Source organism: Porites lutea, chromosome 12 (genome assembly GCF_958299795.1).
Source record: "Porites lutea chromosome 12, jaPorLute2.1, whole genome shotgun sequence".
Taxonomy (NCBI): domain Eukaryota; kingdom Metazoa; phylum Cnidaria; class Anthozoa; order Scleractinia; family Poritidae; genus Porites; species Porites lutea.
In genome coordinates, this window is record NC_133212.1 from 13,717,585 (window position 1) to 13,739,537 (window position 21,953).

General features: G+C 39.0%; 1 protein-coding gene across 1 annotated transcript; it reads left to right on the forward strand.

The window, feature by feature from the left end:
- Positions 1-53: 53 nt before the first annotated feature.
- Positions 54-21,693, forward strand: LOC140921684 (EF-hand calcium-binding domain-containing protein 7-like). Its single transcript, XM_073371691.1, has 13 exons — positions 54-348; positions 2,124-2,189; positions 3,624-3,769; positions 4,033-4,119; positions 6,029-6,190; positions 7,003-7,138; positions 8,225-8,316; positions 9,409-9,563; positions 11,675-11,808; positions 14,503-14,651; positions 16,398-16,613; positions 19,476-19,583; positions 21,556-21,693. The coding sequence occupies exons 1-13, from the start codon at positions 141-143 to the stop codon at positions 21,628-21,630; spliced, it is 1,734 nt and encodes a 577-aa protein (XP_073227792.1). The 5' UTR covers positions 54-140; the 3' UTR covers positions 21,631-21,693.
- Positions 21,694-21,953: the final 260 nt, after the last annotated feature.

The following is a 21,953-nucleotide window of genomic DNA, read 5'->3' on the forward strand; positions in this document are numbered from 1 at the left end:
AATTTACCCAGCATCCCTATCGTCCGGGAAGTACTTGGTGTAAGACTGCCCAAAATCACTTCTTTACAGCTACATTTGGATTGTTGATGTTCATCGGCAAGGTCTAGAATTTTCAAAAGAGAATGTTGTTTGCTTAAGCCATGTCAGAGCTCAAGCGGAACAAACCATTCAGGAGATCATCGAATTCTAGCCTGTCTTCGCGAGCTTCTAATGTGTCTTTCTCTGAGAAAGTCCGACGTGAATCAACTGCAAAGTTTGACAACTTTATGAAAGAATGCCGAGCTGCTTATTTAGCTGTTTTAAGTAGTACAACTGAGAAAATCACCTCTATTGACGAACTTATCCTTGGTAAGAATTATTCAGTAACGTTTTTTCAAAGAGAGCTTCCTGAATTTTTCTCTTTTTGTACCTCGTTTCTCGCTTCTATCACCATGGAACTGTATGCCTGACTACTTTCGGGTACTTTTAATGTTTTCGGTAACAGTTCTTGTTTTGTATATCTTCAACCTTGGTATGCTTTTCAATTTTAACTCATTTTATTCCCGGTGGTGCTGATTATTATGAACGGCAGCCGTGTTTATTTTCTCAAAATTACGGAAAAAATTAATCTACAGTATATAGTTTAAATTTCAAAATCTTTTGTTTCATACACTGAGGACTGTCAACATTCACCATTATATTTGTGGTTGCCTTTTCCACTGTCACCCTTTTGATCTACTTTACTGTAGGTGGCATTCTCAGAAAGCGATGATATCACCTGTCAAAAGATACGTGAACAGGTCATTGTTGCAAAGGCTGGTTTGCACTTGAGATGGTGTTAAAGTTGCCAGTTTTGGATTCATAATCACAGTTACCAGGGTGCCTATGACCCAATGAAAGTAAAAAAGAAAAAAAAAATGGATGCATAAGCATAGTCGTAAGCTCAAATGAAATCTGAGTAGCTACTGAATCTGATTGTTTCTATTAATTTTTTTTGGACTCTGCTTATGATTCCATTACCCTTTATATAATGAAGACCACATATTTGGAGTCAAAAACACAAGGTGGAGAACAAACGTGAAACCAGTGAGAATACCTGTTCCCACACATTGTATTTGGTTTAGTTCTTCCACTATTAATTTTATAATCCTGCTTGCAACTGATGTAGTTAGTGTAGATTTCACTGGATCATAAGTGACAGACTTGTTAGCAGCAACACTTTGTTGTTTTCAGTAGAATGATCATAATGTTTTACACTTCTCGTTAGAGACTCTGTTGAATATGTCACCAGTTAAAACCAACCTTTAGCTTTGTTTATTGACCAGCACTTTATAACAGTGTACAGGATAGCCTGTGAGTGTTTTCTATCTTTTTTTCCACAGGGGAGGGGGTGAAGGTTGCTTGTCTATGGTTGTATTACTGTAGCCATCATATGTGACATTATAACAGAGCAAAATTGGGGGCGGGGGGCGGGGGTGGAATCTGGAATAGCAACCCTTAGGGTAGGTGATAGGGGCAACCCTTCCTTTCTTTTTTGGAATTTAGTATGTCGGTTTCAACATGATGGTTACATTGACAGAAACAGTAATTTGCAGGTGTATGCAAAAAACACTTCCAATGCAGCCAGTGTATAGGATGGGTAAAAGGTCCACACATGCCTCCCTGTTACAGTGACACCTGTACAAATTTAAAGTCATGTATTTTTTTTACATCAAATGTCTCAAGTAATGTTGCAAAAAGCTGGTGCCCTCTGTTGTGTGTTGGCTTCAGGGGATATTGTCTTTTTTCTGGTAACAAATATTTTACATATATATGCCTGTATCAGGGTTGTCACTAAGATCTCAAGTTGCCAGGTAAATACAACAAGTAGGCGGGGAATCAAATGGCTATGGATTTCTTTTGGTTCTATTTTTCTTCTATTTTCCAATAAAAGTAGACTGGGGCCATTCTCTTAGTAGCCGGGAAAATCCCCGGCCACCGGCTCTTAATGACAACCCTGCTGTATGACGACTATTTTTTGAGTAAAAAGTAGTGAAGAGGCAACAATGTCGAGCACAGTTGAGCTTGGAGCAACCGTTGAATGTTGATGACTTGTTCAGGAAACTTTATTGTATTTCATTAATGTTATCAATTCTTTTACCCAGCCCTTCAGTTTGGTGGACGGAATCCATCAGTGAAAGTTGTTCAGAAATATTGGAAACATGACACAGGTGAGTAGAGAGTGTAGGAAGTTTCAACCATACTCTGGTATCAGCGTGAAGATTCTCCTTACTGTTCTTCAAAAGATGGACTCATTCAGACCACTGGACTTCATTGTTATCATTTAAAGATCAATCAAGGATGAGTCTATTGCTTTCTGTTTCGTGACACTCAGTTTCATGACACTCAATTCTTGAATTGAGTCTTGGTGACTACTTCTTGCAGAAATTGAGAATTGAGTTGAGAATGAAGACTTGCAAGAGGCTGTCAGTTAACTTTTTTTTAATGGTACTACATAATTTTATGATGTTTGCTATATAAGAATTGTGTAAGATTAGCAGTTTGGAGTGCATCACAGGGCTCAAAGTTTAAATTTCAGTTTGGGAGCACTTGTGCCACCAGATGTAAATTTTTAGGCTTACTGCCGAAATTTTAAGCACACAGCTGAAAATTTTAGGAGCACAGCTTATACTGTTGGGAGCATCTATTTCAAACAAAAGAAAAAGTAAAGTTTATTTGTCATCTTCAGTTTGTTACTTTTACTTCAGTCCTGTGATTGATAAAACACAGCCGATTTGCTGCGCAGTAATACCGTTGTGATTTTTAATACTAATTTCTCTTTTTGACAGTACAGTTGTGACTAAAGAAGACTTACACTTGAAAAACAATTCAAAACTGACAACAATGAGTGTGTCGAACAAGAATGAAATGATCGAGCATAATTTATATTTGCATTTGTCAGTGGTGTTTATTACAAAACAGAAGAGTCTGGGTTGAAGTAAAACATCGAAATGAAAAAGAACATTCGAGTTCGTAGAATCCATTGAGAGAAAAGACCAATTAAACATGCACCGTGTTCGTAAGTATAGTCGGAAGTCAGTCAGTCGCACTGTGCTTTGGGTTTTACGGCGCACAGGTGTGATTACACATGAATTTTTAGGCGCACAACCAAAAATCGAGTCGCATATGTGACCAGTTAGTCGCTAACTTTGAGCCCTACATCATGTATGGTATTGTAAGTAATTATTATAGAAATTAAAGATGGTACAAATTTTGAGCTTGTAAGTCAGAATGAGAAATAATTTTATGCAAAATTTTACAGTTACTGCAATAATCATCGTGTTTCAGGGTTCTCATTAATTTTTGAAGTAGACAGCCAGGATGTTAAAGTAGGCGGCTTAGTAACTGAGTGCTGTAGGCAATTTCAGGCTTTCACTCTCTAACTTTACCCTATTTCCCCAAAAAGTAGATGGCTCAAGCTTCCAAGTAGCCGGCCTTTTAGCCGGCTGTCGGCACTTAATGAGAACCCTGATGTTTGCCATAAGAGTGTGATACAATTCCCTTGAAGGAGGACCTTTGAGTCACTGGAAGTCAAAACTTCTGTAAATGTATCGTGCATATGTATTTTCAGTGTACTTACGTCCTTTTTGCAATTTTCATTGCAGACAGTATATCATATAATGATTTTTGTGACATCATGAGAAAGGAAAAGTCTTTAAATAAGGAATCCTTGATCAAGGCATTCAAATGTTTTGACCTAAATGGTGATGGTTACATCACGTATGATGAACTCTTTGGACTACTGACCAAGGTACTGTGTGCAAGTTTGGCAAGGGGTATGAATGTATGAATTGTTTATATTTTTAATAAGTGACATACATCTTGCTCAACTGCAGTTTTGAGTGAACCACTACTTTATGAATTAGAAAGAACATCTGCTTTTTGTGCTTTCTTTAGATCTACGCATGTACATTTCTTTCCAACTTTTTAGAATGACCTGTTTCCAAACAAATGCATTTGTAATGATTTAAAATTACATGTATTAGATGTTATTATTATTATTTTTTTTGATAGCGAGGGGAGAGGATGACTAAAGCTGAGGTACAAGTGATACTTGATAATGCTGATGTTAACAATGATGGAAAACTGGATTACAGTGAGGTAAGGGACTGTTGTGAATAGTATTGTTATGATTTGAACTATATGAAAAATAAATGATATTTTGAACTCCGGATAAAGATATGAAACTGAACATGATCTTCACAGTAGAATGAACAACCTATGTACAACAAAGATCATGTTCACTTTCATAGTATTATTGTTAGTTATACATGTGTAGCTGCTGTAGTAGTACTGAACGGATGTGTACAAAACATGGACCCCCAGTCCATGGGCCACCCCTCTGTGCCCGGTCCATGGACTTCCTCAGTGGACCACCCTGAATTTTTGAAGATAAATTTAAACCAGAGGTTTAAACAAATTTTAGGAACCTAAAATGGACAAAACTATAATCAGCTTTCATTATCAGGGTTATGGGCTCCTCATATTTTTTTTACATTTGTTCAATTTTTTTCTCAATTCCATACCAATGTATAATCGGTTCATTTTAGTCTGGTGAAGGAGTAACCATTTTATTTTGAAGGGGACGGGCGGAGAGGTAGGAAAAAATTAGTCTCAGCTCTTTTGTTATGTCTTTGCATTGCGTGAACATTGAAAAAACAAACAAGCAAACAAACAACCAAAAAAAAACACAGATGCATACGAGACTAGGGAGGTAGCTTAAAGAGGGAGTGTGTAATTGCAATGACAACAATCTCGACTTGAATGAAGGCAATTTACATGAACCAACCTGTCAGAGGCCTGACCAACCTCGTTGTTTGATAATATGCATGTCATTTTGGGCTTAATTTGTTAGCAGGATTCAATGACTTCAATGAGTTTGCCGACCAATAGACATTTCCAAAGGCTATCAATGGAAGGGAAGGCTGGCAAGGGTGCTCAGTCATCATGCATTTCCTCTTCTTCCCTAGTCTCCCACGCGGCCGTTTTCATGCAATACGATGACAACACACATGCAAAAAAGCTGTGTTACGTGAATACCTCTTACCTACATGTGTATCTCTCATCCTGCCCCCCTCAAATACTCTTACCCCTTCACCAGACTAAACTGAACCAATGTATGGGATTCAGAAAAAATTTGAGCAAAATATGAAGAGCCTTTAATCATGATAATAAAACAGACACAGTTTCATCCATTAAAGGTTTCTAAAATTCGTTAAGACCTCTGGTGAAAACTAACCTTCAAAATAGGGGGTGATCCACAGGGGTAGTCCATTGACCGGGTCCACAAAGGGGTCCATGGACTACAGCGATGTACGTCCACCGTACAGGGGTGGTCCATGTCCGTATTGTACATACACATGTATTATTGTACAAATATATTTTTGCTTTTCATGCCATTAGTTGAGATATACTGTACGTTTAGGTTGGGGTGGGGGGGGGGGGGGGGTCTTCACTATAGAAAAGGAAACGAATGCTGAATATGGTCATGCTATGTGTCATTCCAGAAAGAAATACCACACTCCCCCCCAGAATTTTCATTCCATAAGGGTCTCCCACTACCTAAAATTTCCTTTTTTCCTTGGCTTAGTGGCCTAAATTCACAGGACATGTAACAAGAAATTATCAACTGTTTACTGCTTAAAAATTGCCGTTGACGTCTTAAGACACATCTTTTTATTTTCTCTGATACATTTTCTACAAAATGTAAAATACATACCAGTATAGCATGCTTGATTTATAAATGTAATTTCAGCAAAAACTTTTACATTCAACTTGTGAACCAACAATACATGGTTTCTGCAGCACCAAGAAACACCAACAACTTGCAAATTAAATCATTAATTTATTTGCATATTTTAAGACCGCAATGCAAATATTGGAATTAAAAATGGAGCTCCTTTTCTGTATGTACAAAACCAAAATTACAGACAGTTTATCCAAAAATCTTACTAACTTAATGTACATTTATTGATAACACCACTAGCTACTTTGTTACCTTGCATGTTAGTTTGCAGCTATGCTGTTGGCCACAGCTGAAGATTGCAAAGAGAAAAGTTTAAAAAGACTGGCCAGAGATGATGACATTGCTTCTCCACTAGTTTCACAGTCTTCTCTCAATAAAAGACAGGCTACAAGCAATAAAAACTTTCAGGAACCTGAAAATCTAAAGGTACAAGTACACAGAAAAATATCAGTTTTTATACAAAATGTAACTTCCTTTCTGTAACTATAACCCGCATAGCTTAGGCAGAATTTGTTTTAGCATGTGTGAGAGTTTTTGCAGCAAAGCTGCCATTCTTGTGGCTTTGCCTTGAGAAGCAAACACCCAAGGCGTGAGAAAATTCCAGGATTTCAAAGCGTCTCCTCTCCATTCTCTAAATGGCTTCGCAGCTTATTAATTTTGAAGTTACAGTGTATGGCCAGTAGGCAAGTCTGACGAGGTTATTGTTCGAGTCTGCAATGTTATTGTTCCTTAGAAGTGGTGGAATATGCATCACTGACATGTACCAACTGAGTATCTGTTGTCTAATGAGGCAGCAAGATGGGAGAAAGACATCATCACATGAAGATAACTTATTATCAAGATAACATACTGCACTGGTCAAATTCACAGATTTTGCAGCCCGTGTGCAGGCACTGTGCCATTGGAGTAATCTATTGCATATAATTATGCAATTTTTTCTATGCCGAGTGTTGAAACTCTCATGTCACCAAACTACTTGCCAGCAAATTTTGAAAGTGTGATTCAATGAATCAGGATCTATTGTGAAAGCATCATGGAGGAGCATTAAGTTTGACAAAGTTCTCAAAATAATTTTCCCAAGGATTTAGTACTGATGTTGCAATCCATAGGAAGAATGTACATGTGTTATAAAATTTCACTGTCAGCAACATTGTAGTACAGAAAACTACAGTTAGAAAAATTAAAAATCAAATTTAACTGTGCAGTTGACCATGTTTGAAAATCATTTGTTTTATCAGGATTGGAGTCATGTTAGTAGTAAAGGTGGCTTCTTTATTGACAATGATGGAGTCATTAGTAGTCATGAGTATAAACTGCAGATAAACAGAGATACTGATGTCTTTATAACCATCCAACCTTCACCTAACAAAAAAGGTATGTCCTTTATATGTCTTACAAAAAAGAAATATAACTTATGGGCATTCTTTTAGAGGGCATTATTTTGATGTGTGGAGTCACATGTAGGTCAAATCAGTCATTTATCTTGGTCTTACATTTAACAATATTGTTGAATGAGGCTGGGTTTATCATCTGAAGAATTATTGCCAAGGCTGATAATTCAAAATAATTCCTAGTTTAAATGCAAGCTATTAAACATGGCTTAATTTATTTTTTGTGTACTTGACCATCAATGTTAAGTTAATCTTCTACAGTGCATGTTTATTGGCAAGTTTAGGAGAAAAAGGGTTGTTTACGTGTGCAAATATTCTTCAAAATGGCAGATGTCATCTGTTGAGTTGTCTTCTTGCTGTTCTTGTTATGTTTTTAGCCAATAGTTTGCCTATTGCTTACTCTAACCTAAAACAAGTGAAAGTTCTGCAACTGTGAAGTCACAACCAAAACAACTCAACCTTGTCATTAGGTCTTCTTGGTTAACAGTTCAATAATCTGGCAATTTTGCTGCACTTTTGACATCACTTTTTACTTATCGCAAAATTCTTCCCTATTTGGTCAACAATAGCTCAGTGGTTATGATGAATTATGCATGGGATTTTAGCCAATCAGAAATGCGGAAATATTTTGAATGAATAATAATGTAAATTGTTCATTGATCTTAACTAGCTGTTTTAACACCTTTGAAACATTGGAAAGTAAGTGATATACTTGTACATGTAGGATCTTCAAATCACGTCCAAGTTTGCATATGCATACATCTATTTTGTACTTGTTATAAGACAACTGGTTTCAAAATGGGCAGACTTTAAGACCCAATCCCAAACAGTGAAATTGACTTTATGACTTCAGTCGTCAACTTTAATGAAGTAGTGAATGTATTATTTTTGTTGTTACTACTTGTCTTAATGTGGTTTGCTTACAAGTGTGTCCATATGTTAACGCTGTGATTGGTCATAACGTGACAAACATCCCTAAAATGTTTAAGATGTTCAAAGTTTTCTTGGTTTGATAATAATAGTTTTTTTATCTTGCTCTTCAATAATTGTGCTGTATTTGTTTACTCAGTTTTAGATAGCTTAAAGAGAACTGACATGGCAGTTTTCTGTGTGGATGAAAACTCAGAGTTAGTTACTTTCAGTGAGTCTAAACTTGGGCAAGTAAGTGTTTTGATGTGTAACTGGCTCCGGTCTGAGGTCCACCCTTTTATATAACATTTTTAACAGAAAAGGTCCCCCTTCATTGACAAATGGCACCCCTTTCACATAACTAGATTAGAACTTTGGATCCCCTAAACGAATTAAAAAGTTAGAAAATTTTCTTGACGTTTTCACAACCATAAAATCCCTCTACATTTTAGAGACTGAAATCACAGATTTTCCTACCCTTTCATATACTTAAAGCCTGAAAAAGGTACACCTTTCATGCTTGAGCAGAGCCTCCCTGTATAGGCCTTTATAGGAGGGCGTACATGTACAGCATTTAAAATACTAAAGCCAGGATTTTGTTGTCACCTTGATGCTCTCAAATAATTGCTAATAACAAGTTTTGTGTGAAGAAAGTGCATCAATGTGTGTTAAAGAAAAATTTATCTTTTGATATAAATAGTTAATTTTATAGTGGTTAATACAGTCTAAAAAAATTTGTCTTTCGATATATATGCATGTATAGGTGGTTGATAAAACCTTAGTTCCTATCATTTTGTTCATGAAATCTGGAAACTACATTGTATAATTCATTGCCATTGTGTTATCATATAATGTAATGTTTGCCCCATAATGTCAGTATACATGTATTCTTTTTCCTCCATGTAATTATGCCATTTTCCAAAAAACAAAAACTGAATAAATACTTCAGTCAAAGGTGATCTTTTGTTAAGCACTTTTTGTTTATTACAGCTGTAATTGGGAACTACAAATGTGTAAATTATATGGAATGTTTAGAGGCATAAATAAACTTAGAGAATCTATTCCTTTTTTGCAATCTAACCCAGGTAGTGCATGTTTAAGTGGGTTGTCCATTTCACTTTTATAAGTGGCAAATAATAATAATAATAAGAATTTTTTTGTCATTGCGTTTTAAAATTGGAAAATACTAAGAAACAAAATAATGATACCACGAGGAAGTACTACTGAAGAGGTTTCATGAGACACCTCAGAATTTATTCCAAACGTTCAAAAGTAAGAATAACACAGTTTCTTGTGTGTATAAATCACTCTTGGACGGTCTTCTGCTGTTGTATGTTATTCCAGAAATATTGTCTTCAGTGTGAACTAAGAAGAGGAACGTACAGGTTGATAACCTTTACAACTGGCTGCCATCTCACTGTACGCAAATCACAGCCTTCAAAGAAAGTAAATCTGACTACAGGCTCTGGAGAAAACTCTAAGCTCACAAAAATGTTTAGGTAATGTTGCTCTTCTGTTTAGACAGTATTAACTGTACAGGTTTATTTTTAATTTTAGTACCCTTACGTAAGGAAAGTGTTACCGTCATTGTTAAAAATCTTTGGGGCTTTTCAATGGAAGTGCTCCTTTTTGAGCTATTTTGAAAAAAAAAAAAAAGCTCATATGTCAGTAGTATGTATCTTTGTGGCTTTGTATGTTTGTAGCAGGGTGATGCGCCAATAAGGTTGGAGGTACTTTGAGTTGATGCCAGGAAACAATGAGATTTTAACTTCTAAACATGAAATTGCTAAAGGTCAAACAAGGGTACTTTGAGACCTCCATCTTGGTTTTTGACAATTTTTTCGTCTTTTTTACGACTAAAGGTGTTAAGAAGCATAAAGTTTAAATATCTTTATGATTTAAACATTGAGCAAAATGCTGCGGCTGCTTGAGGATTCAGATTTTAGTACGGGTGCTCATCAATACATCTGTGACCTAATTCCGCTATCGCAAACGGTACAACGCACCCATTTCGTAATTTTTGAGAATCTCTTTCACCTGCATCAAGGTAGAGTATAAAAATCATACACTGAAGCATTCAAAGTCGCTCATGCACGTAAAACGTGCCTTTTTTCTTTTTAATAAAATGGGTTTCTTTATAAACAATACATAATTTACTTTTGGTTAACACTTTAGTGTATTTTTTTTGGGGGGGAGGACGCATTGCATAGACCTTTGTTTGCTGTTAAGAAGTAGCTTAGAAAGCAGCCGACATTTCGCGACGACACCACTGGTTTCCCCGGCGTGAAATGACATCTGAGAACGTGTGCAGAAATTCCATGCTGTTGACGCGTCACTACCCAGATCTGGGTAGTGCCAAGAGAGAATCATTCTCTCTTGGTAGTGCTTACAGATTAAGCAAATTTCCACGTGGCAGAACCAATCAAAACCACTACTCAGAACTGGGTAGTGACACGTCATCAGTATGGAATTTCTGCGCTCGTATGTCAGACGTCATTTCGTGGGGAAACCAGTGGTGGCGTCGCGAAATGTCGGCTGTTTTCTCAGGCTAGTTAAGAAGAGGCGAGCTTGTCTAAAAACGTTGGTCGGCTATTGTAGCAGCTAGTGTTTACTCCACTTTTGAAGTTTATTCCACCACCCCAAAACTTTGTGATGTCTTCGAATCCCTTGAATTACCTATTTATTTGGATGAGTTGTAATTCACCAAATAAACTTGCTATTAAAGTAACGCTACATACACCTGTCAGATGATTATTTTCTGATTCCAGATGTGATTCAGACAAACAAACTGATTCTCACACGTTATCCATATAAGATTCTTAAACGGGAAAGTTGCATCGCCGGGCAATTAAAAGTTGTCCTTGAAGACTTATTCGTCTCAAAACAAGATAAACCTTGGTTTGGTGGTGATGAGTTGTCCTTAGCTTCTTCTCAGGTCAGATTGCTACCTCCCCCCTGACAAAGATCGTTTTAATTTTTAAATTTGCAAATTGTGTACTTTAAATTGCCGTCCTGACATTGGCAACCATGAAATACTTGCTAGCAGAGCCCTTTATTTATCACGATATAGTACGCTGTTGACAGTGCAAACACTAGCCGTGTGCAGGACGTGTGTCATATGTGAACCTATTATATTAAAATATGGCCTTGCTACGATGAGTCTCTCCATACCCTAGTGGTTAGGACTCCCGTCGGTGTCTGTGAGGTCGATTATAACATGTTTCCCACTTTTTCTTATCTTCATTTGATTTCATTTCCGCAGTTCTCATATGATTTATTTCATACACATTTATCATATTCATCTCTTTTACGGGAACTAAACACATAATTGACCAGCTCCCAACATCAGTGGCTTCATAGCTCAGTTGGTTAGAGCATCGCACCGGTATCGCCAGGTCACGGGTTCAAACCTCTTTGAAGTCCTGAATTTTTTTCAGGCTTCTTACGCAATTTCGTAAATTGCGTTCACAACTGCGAGGATCATTCTTCATTTGATTTCTTTTTCGCAGTTCTTATATGATTTATTTCTTATACATCTATCACATGTCAAGCTTTAATACTCTACCCTGAGGTTGCTTGTTTGAAAATCTTTTAATTTTTTTCATTGTAGAGAAGCTCTTGCCGACATTTTTGACCGCTGTGACTTGGATGAAAATGGATATTTAAGTCGTGAAGAGTTTAACTTGTTCCATATGAAATCTGCTGGTGAAGAGTGCAATGATGATGCTTGGGAAGTAATGAAAGGTGAGTAGATATTTGAAGCCTTAGTTTGCTCACATCTGAAAGTGCCTACATGCAATAATCATTTTTTTTGTTAGTCTGTTTAGTCAATTTACTCTAGGGACGGTTACCAAAAATAAAAACTTGCTAACCGGATTGGTCATTTTAAAAATCGAATATTAGGTGTCCTCGAAATTTTCGCTAAAAATTATCATTTAATCGCTGTAAGCTACCGTAAGCCCCCCTCACTTATAAGGCCCCCATTCATAGCCCCGTATACCTGTTAACAAAAAAATACACCCCCAGTCCCCCCTCCAGCTTGTATTGAAATGAATTCGACTTTTTACGACGTGTTGAAGCTTAGCGATCAAATTAAAAAAGTGTTTTGATCAGCACTGCTATGTAGCGTGTTTTGAAGCTGAAGCTCTTTTTTAGTCCCTCCGCCTCCCCTCCCTTTTAACACCCATTACAAAGTTGTATAAGGCCAGGGCTTGTAATCAGGCCCCAGTTGCTCAAAAGTTGGATAGCGCTATCCACGGGATAAATTACCATCCAGTGGAAAAAAGTGTTAGGGAAACCAACTGCGCTATCCAGTGGATAGAGATTTATCTCGTGGATAGCGCTATCCAACTTTTGAACAACTGGGACCAGAAGTTTATGGTATTTTGAAACTGACTGATCTGGTTGGATGTTACTGATTAAGGGTTGATTTCTCTCTACGACCAAACTAGGTTTAATTTAATCAAACTTTTACAAGTGTGATTTACAAGTGTAGCTATTGTTTTAGTTAGTTAGTTAGTTAGTTATACTTGTAAAAGTTTCATGAAATTGACCCTGGTCTAGCCGGTCATTTTTTCTAAAATGGTATTTACTGCCTGCCTGAGAGAAGTTTCCGCCTTATAGAGAGTCAAAGAAGATGATTGAATTAGGGCGGGGATCAACTCTAGATCTTGCTGTTTGTTTGAAGCCACACCTCGTGTCTAGCGAAAGTTGAACGACCCCTCTCCCCCTGCAGACCTGCGCCTTTGCATCGTTTTTAGTCCTTAGACTATTCTCGGACGTGCGCACATTGCTCTTGTTTTGTAATTGAAAGGGGACAGACTGTAGACGGTTGTTACTCCTGCAGTATATCTAACTGTCGTAACCGTTCATCTATGAGATACTTGAAATGTGTGCAATTCCACGATTGTTTTTGGGTTAAATCCCATACCACTTATTGCTAACGAACAGTCTCGCGAAGACGCGAGGCTGCGAGGCGGCAGCCTAATAGAGCCGTGTGTGATTGTTCCAAGTGCAGAAAAAATCTCGAATCGATGTAACATGACGTAATGCAGGACAGAGAATGCTTTGTTTTCGAGCGAACACGTGATACAGATCAGAGAATCCACAAGCCGTGTGCGTATTTTTGAGTCCCGTGCTCATCCCGTCTTCAACCAATCGTCTGTTGGATCATTTCCATCCAACGCGACATCTGTTGCATTTGTCCGCTGGAATTTTTTATTGCATGCTGCTAAGAAAGATTATAACGAAGCGAAATTTTTTGTGTCTTTGAAGCAAAATAATTTGGAAGGCTTCATTTGCGCACCATAATTTTTTTAGCTTTAAAAAGAGACCAAATATAAGTCTGTGCGTTGAATATTTGCGGACTTTAATATGACTTTTGGAAGATTTTAAGTTTGCTTATAAGACCGCTAAATTTTACCCAAAATGACTTGTGTGCAACTTCGGACAAAAACACGAACTTCAATATCTCGAAAAATTTGCTGCGCAAAGTCGGGATTTCAAATTCTTTATGCAGTAGAACAGTTTAGTTCACTATTTTCAAAAGACAAATTAAAGCAAGGGGCACACATACACCAAACCCATGATCCGCCTTCCCCGCGCAGGGAGAACTGCCGTGCGGTTCCCAGCCAACAACTCCCACACGTGTTGTGTGGAGCTGGCACTTAAAAGACTCACCTCGTCACTGACCGACGGCTATGCCATGCTGATGAGTCCCAGACAAGGCGAAACAGCTGTCCATGGCTGCCACTGCCCGCGTGATATGGCTGTGCGCATGCGTGAGGTAATGGCCAGGCCGTGGGTTGGTATATGTGTGCCTCTTGCTTTAATTTTCACGTAACTCGTGATCCACCTTCCCCGCGCATGTCGTGGTAGAACTGCTGTGCGGTTCCCAGCCAACAGCTCCAACATGTATTGTGTGCTGTCGGCGCTTGATAGACCGCTTTGCACTCACCTCGGCAGTAAGGGGTTTTTGAGGCGGGGGTTTTCCCCGTTCATTAACCCAATGGCTTTGCCACGCTGGTGGGCCCCAATAAGGGCCAAACAGCTATCTGTGGCTGCCACTGCCCCGTGAAAATATGACTGTGCGCGTGCGTGAGGTACTGGCCCGGCCGTGGGTTGTTGTATGTGTGCCCCTTGCTTTAAGTTTGCACTATTTTCAATGCAATCGAATAAAGTCCAATCTATTTTTCATCCTGAATTACTGTATTTCATTACATTTGTAAACAAATTCAATACCGCGCGCGTATGGGTAAAATCTTTGCTCGTTGGCACTTAGCGATAGCTATAACTAGTATGTAACATTTTAGGAGAAGCCAACCATAATGGGAGCATACAGTAGCTCCTGATAGGACTTAAGTTATTACTTTAAAAAGATATCGCCAAAATAACGTAGTTCATTCACACATCTTGTTCTCTTGCCTTTGTTTTTATTAGATAATTTTGAAATGAAAGATGATGAAATTACTTTAAACGGATTCTTGGAGTTGAACTTGATGGAGGCTCAGGATACTGAAGGAGATCCCAATGATTTATGGGTGACTCTTGAGTCCATGGGTTATAATAATGCTCTTGAGTTGGATCAGGTACTTATAAGTAGTAATACACAACCCTGATCCTAAGCCTTGCATCCATATAAGCACTTTGATAGCTGTCAAACTCAGTCCAGCGCGCTGAACGATTGAAGTGATCATATTGGTGGGACTGAACCAGTGGTATAGCTTGTTCCAGGCTCCAAGATGTTGGGAAAAGCGGATCCACAAAAGTTGCGGGAAAACCGCTCGTTTGCGTTTTTTTTTTCGCTCGTTTGTACTGACCGAGAGCCTGGCACATGCTACAACGGGTGAAGTGAATAATTATCTCAGCGATTAATAGATGTACTGTCAAAATAGAGTTGTTCCTTGCGTGGATCGCTTAAGTGCGGTAAAATCTCGGGTTGGCTTATTTATAGTAAAAGTATTCTGTGTTCAGGTTCTAGCTAAGCGGTGTTTTTTTAATGCTCTTTTCCTCTGCTGTTGGCTGTTTTCTCCGAGCTCTGCGAGGTTCTGCGACACACGTATTTCTCACACGTATCTGTATTATGGATAGCCTGAATTTCAGACACATCTTCCAGTCGCATACTCTTCCTCAAAGACGTCTGAATTAGCCTGAGAAAACAGCTGAGATTTCGCGACGCCACCTTTGGTTTCCCCTCGAAATGTCGTCTGAGAAATGAGCGCAGAAATTCAATACTGGTGCCGTGTCACTGCCCAGACCTAGCTAGTGCTTCTGATTGGTCATGCTGCATGGAAAATTTGCTTTAACCAATCAGAAGCACTACTCAGATCTGGGTAGTAAAGCGTCATTGATGTGGAATTTCTGCGCTCGTTTTACGGGGAAACCAGTTGTGGCGTCGCGAAATGTCGGCTGTTTTCTCAGGCTACGTCTGAATCGACGAGCCGTTAATACCACCCAGTGACGTCACTACCCGAAAACCGGGTAGTGAATTTGACTGGTTGATTTTCCAAACGTTCGCATGATTATTTATAATTACATGCGTGAGAAATTGTAGCGGGACTGTCGTCTGATATCCAGAAGGCCTTTGTACGCTATCATACGTTCGCATGTTTTTGAGCATTTTAGTGAAGCAAAAGCATTAAGGATTATTCAAGCATTTTAGTGGAATTTTTTCCCGAAAAAATAATTTTTTATGGGAAAATAAAAATAAGAGTAATTTTTCCCGGAAAAAAATTTTTCAGGGAAAACGAAGAAAAACTCGAAATTCCTAGTGCGGAGACTGGCGAAAAGTCAGGTTTCAAGCATCATAGACGGCCATGTTTGTTTTTTCTGTTGAAAATGTTATAAACTTGATTAAGTTGTTGTTATACTACGTATACCATTTCGGTAGCGATAGTATTAAAGCAAAGGAGTAGTGACGTGACGTCACTGGACGGCCTTATTAGATCAACGGCTCGTCGATTCAGACGTCTCAGAGGGAATACGCGACTGGAAGATATGTCTGAAATTCAGGCTTTAGCAAGGAACACTTGAATACCTTGTATTATACCAAACCTATTGCCGGAGAGGGAGACTCTTTACCAATCCCGCAGTTGCAAAAAGAACAGATAATGTCTGTGTGATTGAAGTAAGGTTTAGCCGTTTGCAGGATAAGGAAGATTCAGAGACTGCTTACAAGCAAAACTTTTAGTCGTGAGCAGTCTCTGCTTTAGTCGTGATAACCATGATAAGTAAACCCGCGATTTTTTTGGTCTACTTACAATCAAAACTTTCAGATACGATATCATGATTAGTAAACCGATTTTTTGTTTTGCTGTTGTTTTCTTTCATTTCAGTCCTGTCCATTTTTGCTGGAGGTGTTCTGTAACAAGTGCAGGCCAACACTTGAAGTGACGTCAATATCGGACAACAAAAGTGAACTTCTCAATAAGATTGTCCTATCATCAGTGTTAAATAACTTCTCCAAAAAGGATAATGTGAAAGGAATGAAGGATCTTATTTTGTACCGATATGAAAACCCCTTCAGAGTAACACTGGTGCTTCAAAACATGGTAAAGTAACGTAAACAACACTAATGTAAAACTCAAACGTCTTGCGCGCTCAACAAGCTAGATGAGTGACTGGAAAATGTTAATAGAGAGTTTTAGATCGGAGTTTACCGCGAACCTCTAACCGCGGTTTGCGGTTACCCGTTTGCGGTTCGATGTTCAAATATAATTCGATTTAGATTGGCGGTGGATTAAAGAAGTGGATTCCGGTTTATTTTTTCATTTAGAAATAGAAGAAATATCAATCAGTGAAAATAAAAGAAATTTACGGTAACACTGGGTTTATCTAGCAGCAAAGAGCTGTAAATTCTTACATTAGTTCTTCTCGCAAATTTACGGCCGGATTTTGAATCAGCAGCCATGAATGGCACTTGTTTTCAAGATCCAACAGGATTTATTAAATTTAGCATTTCGCCCGAGTTTGTGCCTCTGTTAATGGATAAAGACTTGCTTCACAAGATTTTTGTATCGTAACGTGGGATAAAACAAGAATTATACGCTAAAAGCTTTCAGGTAAATGACGTACGTGAAAACCTACCTCCCCACGTTGAAAACGCGCGTCGTAAATCTCAAACGTGACGCGAAAGACTTGTCACGTGACCTCCAGCGGTTAGAGGTTCGCGGTAAACTCGGATCTAAAACTCTCTATTGGCAAAATATCGCATTATTTCATGCAAAAATGAACCCCCCCCCCCCCACCCCCCCATCCCTCTAACTGAAAATTGAATGAAGTTTCCACAGTAAAGCGTTTGTGCTTGAAGGTTATGGTAAAATTATACGCAAGGTCAAAATGGATGGCAAGTGTAGCCGCAACAGATATTTCCACGTCTTGCGCCGTGGAGACTGATTCTGTAAGGGTTGGCTCACTGGAGTGCGTTGTTGGCCAATACCACTCGATTCTCGTGTATTGATAATTTAGCCTCTTTTATTTTAGCTTCCCCCCGACTCCCCCTTGAAGGTTTTTATATCACCCAGACCGCGATATCGGGTTTTCTGTTTGTTTATACCTTCTTCTCTTCGCGGCATAAGAGTCAGTTTCATGCTAGTCATACCCCGCTTTGCGGTCACCCACTTAATACGGACACCTCACGGACAGTTCTGTACAGTACCGGAAATGATCCCCAACCGCAAATGATCCCGAGACCGCAAATGATCGCCAAAATGGACCGCAAATGATCCTCGACCGCAAGTGATCCCTAAAGTCGACCGCAAATGATCCCGTGAAAACTTGAGGAATGGAATGGATTTTATGGGACTGATTACAAAAAAGGACTGATTATAAAAAAGAAACCTTTTTTTCTCGCCTTTTAAAGAAAAAGGGAAGGAGGACGCTACATCTCAGGTCAATTTATACAAGGCGAAAAAAAAATGGAATAAATCTGAAAAGGTATGGTATTAACCGTACACTTCTTCCTTTGTCGATTGCTTCAATTTTCTTTCAAGAGTGTTTCGTCTTTTGAAAAATTTAAGACAGGCAGGACGTTACGCAGAAAAATTGTTTTAACGCCTAGAAGCTCAACTTTTCTATTGAGGAATACAAAGCCGGGCACCCTCTACCTAACAAGAGCTTTATTGACTTTACTGATCATTTTGAAAGCGTGAAATTAATCAGCCCAAGAGACTATAAAGGGGACAGAGAGGGCATCCCCATATACACCCTATTCCATAGGTAATTCGTCTCGAGTTATTTTTAGAATCGGGATAAAGTTACCTCGCGCGAGGCGTGGATGTTTCGTGGAGGTTTCGCATGACCAAACGCCATGCAAAACGTGTCGGGCGAGAGGCAACGAAAAATGCGTGTCATGACTTCTCACTATGAAATAAGCAGCAAAAATCACATTTGCTCAGTCAAAACGTTTTCCTCAGAGGTATAATCTACCCGCCAGAGCCGGAAAAAAGTCATTGGAACAAGCAGCATTTTAGCATGAGGTAAAAGCCGTGTGTTGCCTACCTACTTCGTTTTTACTCTTGAATGATTTTTTTCATTTATTTTTTATTCATATATTTATTTGAGAAGTAAAATTTAGCTTTTAACCTGACTTATTGTAATTATAATAAAATCGACACGATGATCCGCTAACTTGAGTCCAAGCCATTCCTATTTTTCTTTCGGGATCATTTGCGGTCGACTTTGGGGATCACTTGCGGTCGAGGATCATTTGCGGTCCATTTTGGGGATCATTTGCGGTCTCGGGATCATTTGCGGTTGGGGATCATTTGCGGTACTGTACAGTTCTCTTTGTCCCTGGGGAAAGAAAGCCCTTACATTTTCTCTAAATTCTACCCGCTTAATACGGACACCTCATTAATACGGACACTTTCTATGCCGCCCTCCGTGTCTGCGTATAAACGGGCTTTGACCATACAGTCAAAGCCCGCAATAAGGACACCCACTTAATACGGACACCTCATTATTACGTACGATTTGATTTGTCCCTGGGGAAAGAAAGCCGTTACATTTTCTCTAAATTCTTCCCGCTTAATACTGACACTCCGTTAAAACGCACTCCTTCTATAGCTCCCGAAGTGTCCGTATTAACGGGGTTTGACTGTACGACTTTTCGCTTTGTACTTGAAGTAGTCTTCCGCTTTATCTTAGAACGAGCTATTAAAAGATATCTTGACTAGAGGATCCAAATTTTCGGATAACCTTCAATCCAAGTTACCCTTGTTTTTTTCCTTCACTAGACTAAGGTTTGCGGGGTAATGGGAACAATCTCACTCTCCCGCAGTCCCTTCACGGGTGTTCTCCATCTACTGTGACTCAAAACAAAAATAAGAGACTGCTAGGAGTTTAGCAATCTTGTGTACATTCCTAATTGTATTTCGTATTTAAGGGCATTATATATTTTTTTCTGTGACCAGTCACACAGTGAAGTTGATGTTAGAGTTGACTGTAGAGCAAGTAGGAACTGCCTAAGCGACCGCGGGGATCTGGACTACATTATCAAGATTGGCTCTCACAGCACAGAGGTAAGTTTTAAAGTTCAAAATGTACTTAATTTGCCATGGTCAGAAAAACCTCCGTAGAAGAAATACCCCATTATTTGATACCCCTTAAATGAATAATTACACGAGGGAGCATCTCTTTGAGGCTGATTGCCTTTTAAAACCGCCTGGCTGGGTCAGTTAGGAGAGCGCCGGTCTGCTGAGCAGGAGGACGTGGGTTCAAACCCCGGCCGGACCAACACTTGGGGTTTTTAAATAACTGAGGGGAAAGTGCTGCCTTTGCAATAACATCTGCAAACCGTTAGACTTTCTAGTCTTCTCGGATAAGTACTTTGACTTATCTGGTTCTTATGGGACGTAAAAGAACCCACACCACTGTTCCAAAAGAGTAGGGGACGTAGACCCGGGCGGTGTGGCCAACCTCTCCTGGGCTGGGTGGGTAATTGGAGCCCCGCTCTGTTGTGTGTTCCGCACCATATGGTGGAAGTGATTGAAAAGTGAAGTGATTGTCCCAAAAGTTCGTCCCTCTAATTTCATGCACTATAACTTTTGATCAAAACTTTATTTTTACATGAAATTTCTAGAAGATGTTTATTTCTCTATCAAGTACATGTGTTCAGAATTTCAGTAACTGGCATGCCCTTTTTGTTTTTTATTACATTCTGTAGCCGTTGCGGCATGAAGTGGGATACAGCGTATAGAACCACAAATGATCCATTTTGAGCTTTTTTATCACCTGGTGCGCAGGATCCAGTTCAAAGCCCAAACAATATTTGTTTAGTTTAGGCAGCTGAAAAATATTTATTTGGGCATTCATCCAAAAAGATAATCATCCCGGCCCCCTTCCACAGCAAGGCTTTTATAATTCTTTACAAATTTGAAACGAGCTGGGCGTTAATTGGCAGACTAAGCAGAGGTTTTTTTGCCATCTCAGGGGCCTCTAATTTTAAACATTTCAAACAGCTTTTCATGACCCTTTTATTTGGCTTGCTAACTATGTGAGACTGAGCTTCCTTGTCGATTCTTCTATTTTGTATCTAGCCTTCTTTAAAACTATTTTAGCTGCTTTATTCAGGGCTTTTGGTCTTCCTCTTAGTTTCTTGCCTTCAAAACCTTCATTTCTCCATGATCATTCTACCACCCGACATCGGATTTTTCCAGTTTTTTAGCAATTTCTACAACAGATAAGCCAGTAAATCGAAGTATACAGGCTTATGCTCTCACGCAGCTGAACGTTTTTACGTTAAGGGGGTTTATCTTTCGTGATATTCACAAAAAACAAGGAAGGAGTTCGAGCGATTCGGGCTATGAAATACAAAAAATGTGTGGCTGGAAAATATACTCACGCACGCGCACCTTTGGCGCAGAAGTACACAAATCGAATATTCGAGTCAAAAGATGGCACAACAAGTATGAAAATAGTGAATTATATTGAAAGACACAACTTTTGTTGAAACGATTTGCTTACCAAGTCCAATCGTTCTGAAATACAGACTTATAAAGTGGAGGAACGAACTTTTGGGACACCCTGTATACTTGCAAATTGCCCAGGTATTTATTCGGTGGATATTGCTATCCAGCTTTTCAACAGCGAGGGCCGGACTAACACCAGACAGACAACGATAGCAAAAGCGAAACCGCTGTAAAGTAGGTGTTTTGGTCCAATGTTCTCATAGGCTCAGATTTTTTTCTCCTTTGTTTCAGGCTCATTATCGTACATAACCATACCACAAAACATAGGGAAATTAAGTTCAGATCAAGGCTAAAATTGAACCAAAACATAGATTCCTACAAAGTTTACAGATCCGAGTAGCTTGCACGAACGTTTTGAGAAAACTCTTGTATATGTACCACTTGGTTGCCGCAGTTAAGACTGAAGAGGAGTAGCTTTGTTGTAGTATTTTTGTTTACTGTTCATTGGGTGTGTGTTGTTCAGTTGCAATGATTGGCGGAAGAAATGCTGTTGTTTGTTCAACAATGTATTATTTATTTGTAGGTTGTTCATCACTTAGTGCCTCAAGACATTCGGAGGGAGTGGTCAGTTAAACATGCTTTGACGATAGAAAAATAGGAACTTTTTCGTCATTCGTTACAAACTGTTGCTACTGATGTTGTGAAAACGGGGTGCTGTTGTGGCGGCATCGAGGATAAAACAAAAGCGAAGTTTTCCACAATACAATGTCGAATCACACTGATGGAAGAACCGTAAAAAAGAAGTATGCAAAGAAATGGAGACGCCTTATGAGCAGAAAGGGTAACAGAGACTACCAGCAACAATTGCAACGACGAGAGCAGTAGCAGTCACGACTTAGAAAGAGCAACAGAAACGTCGCCGTTCTACAGTAACAAAACAGTAACGACAACCGCTTATGAGATCGTTTGTGCGGGTCCAAT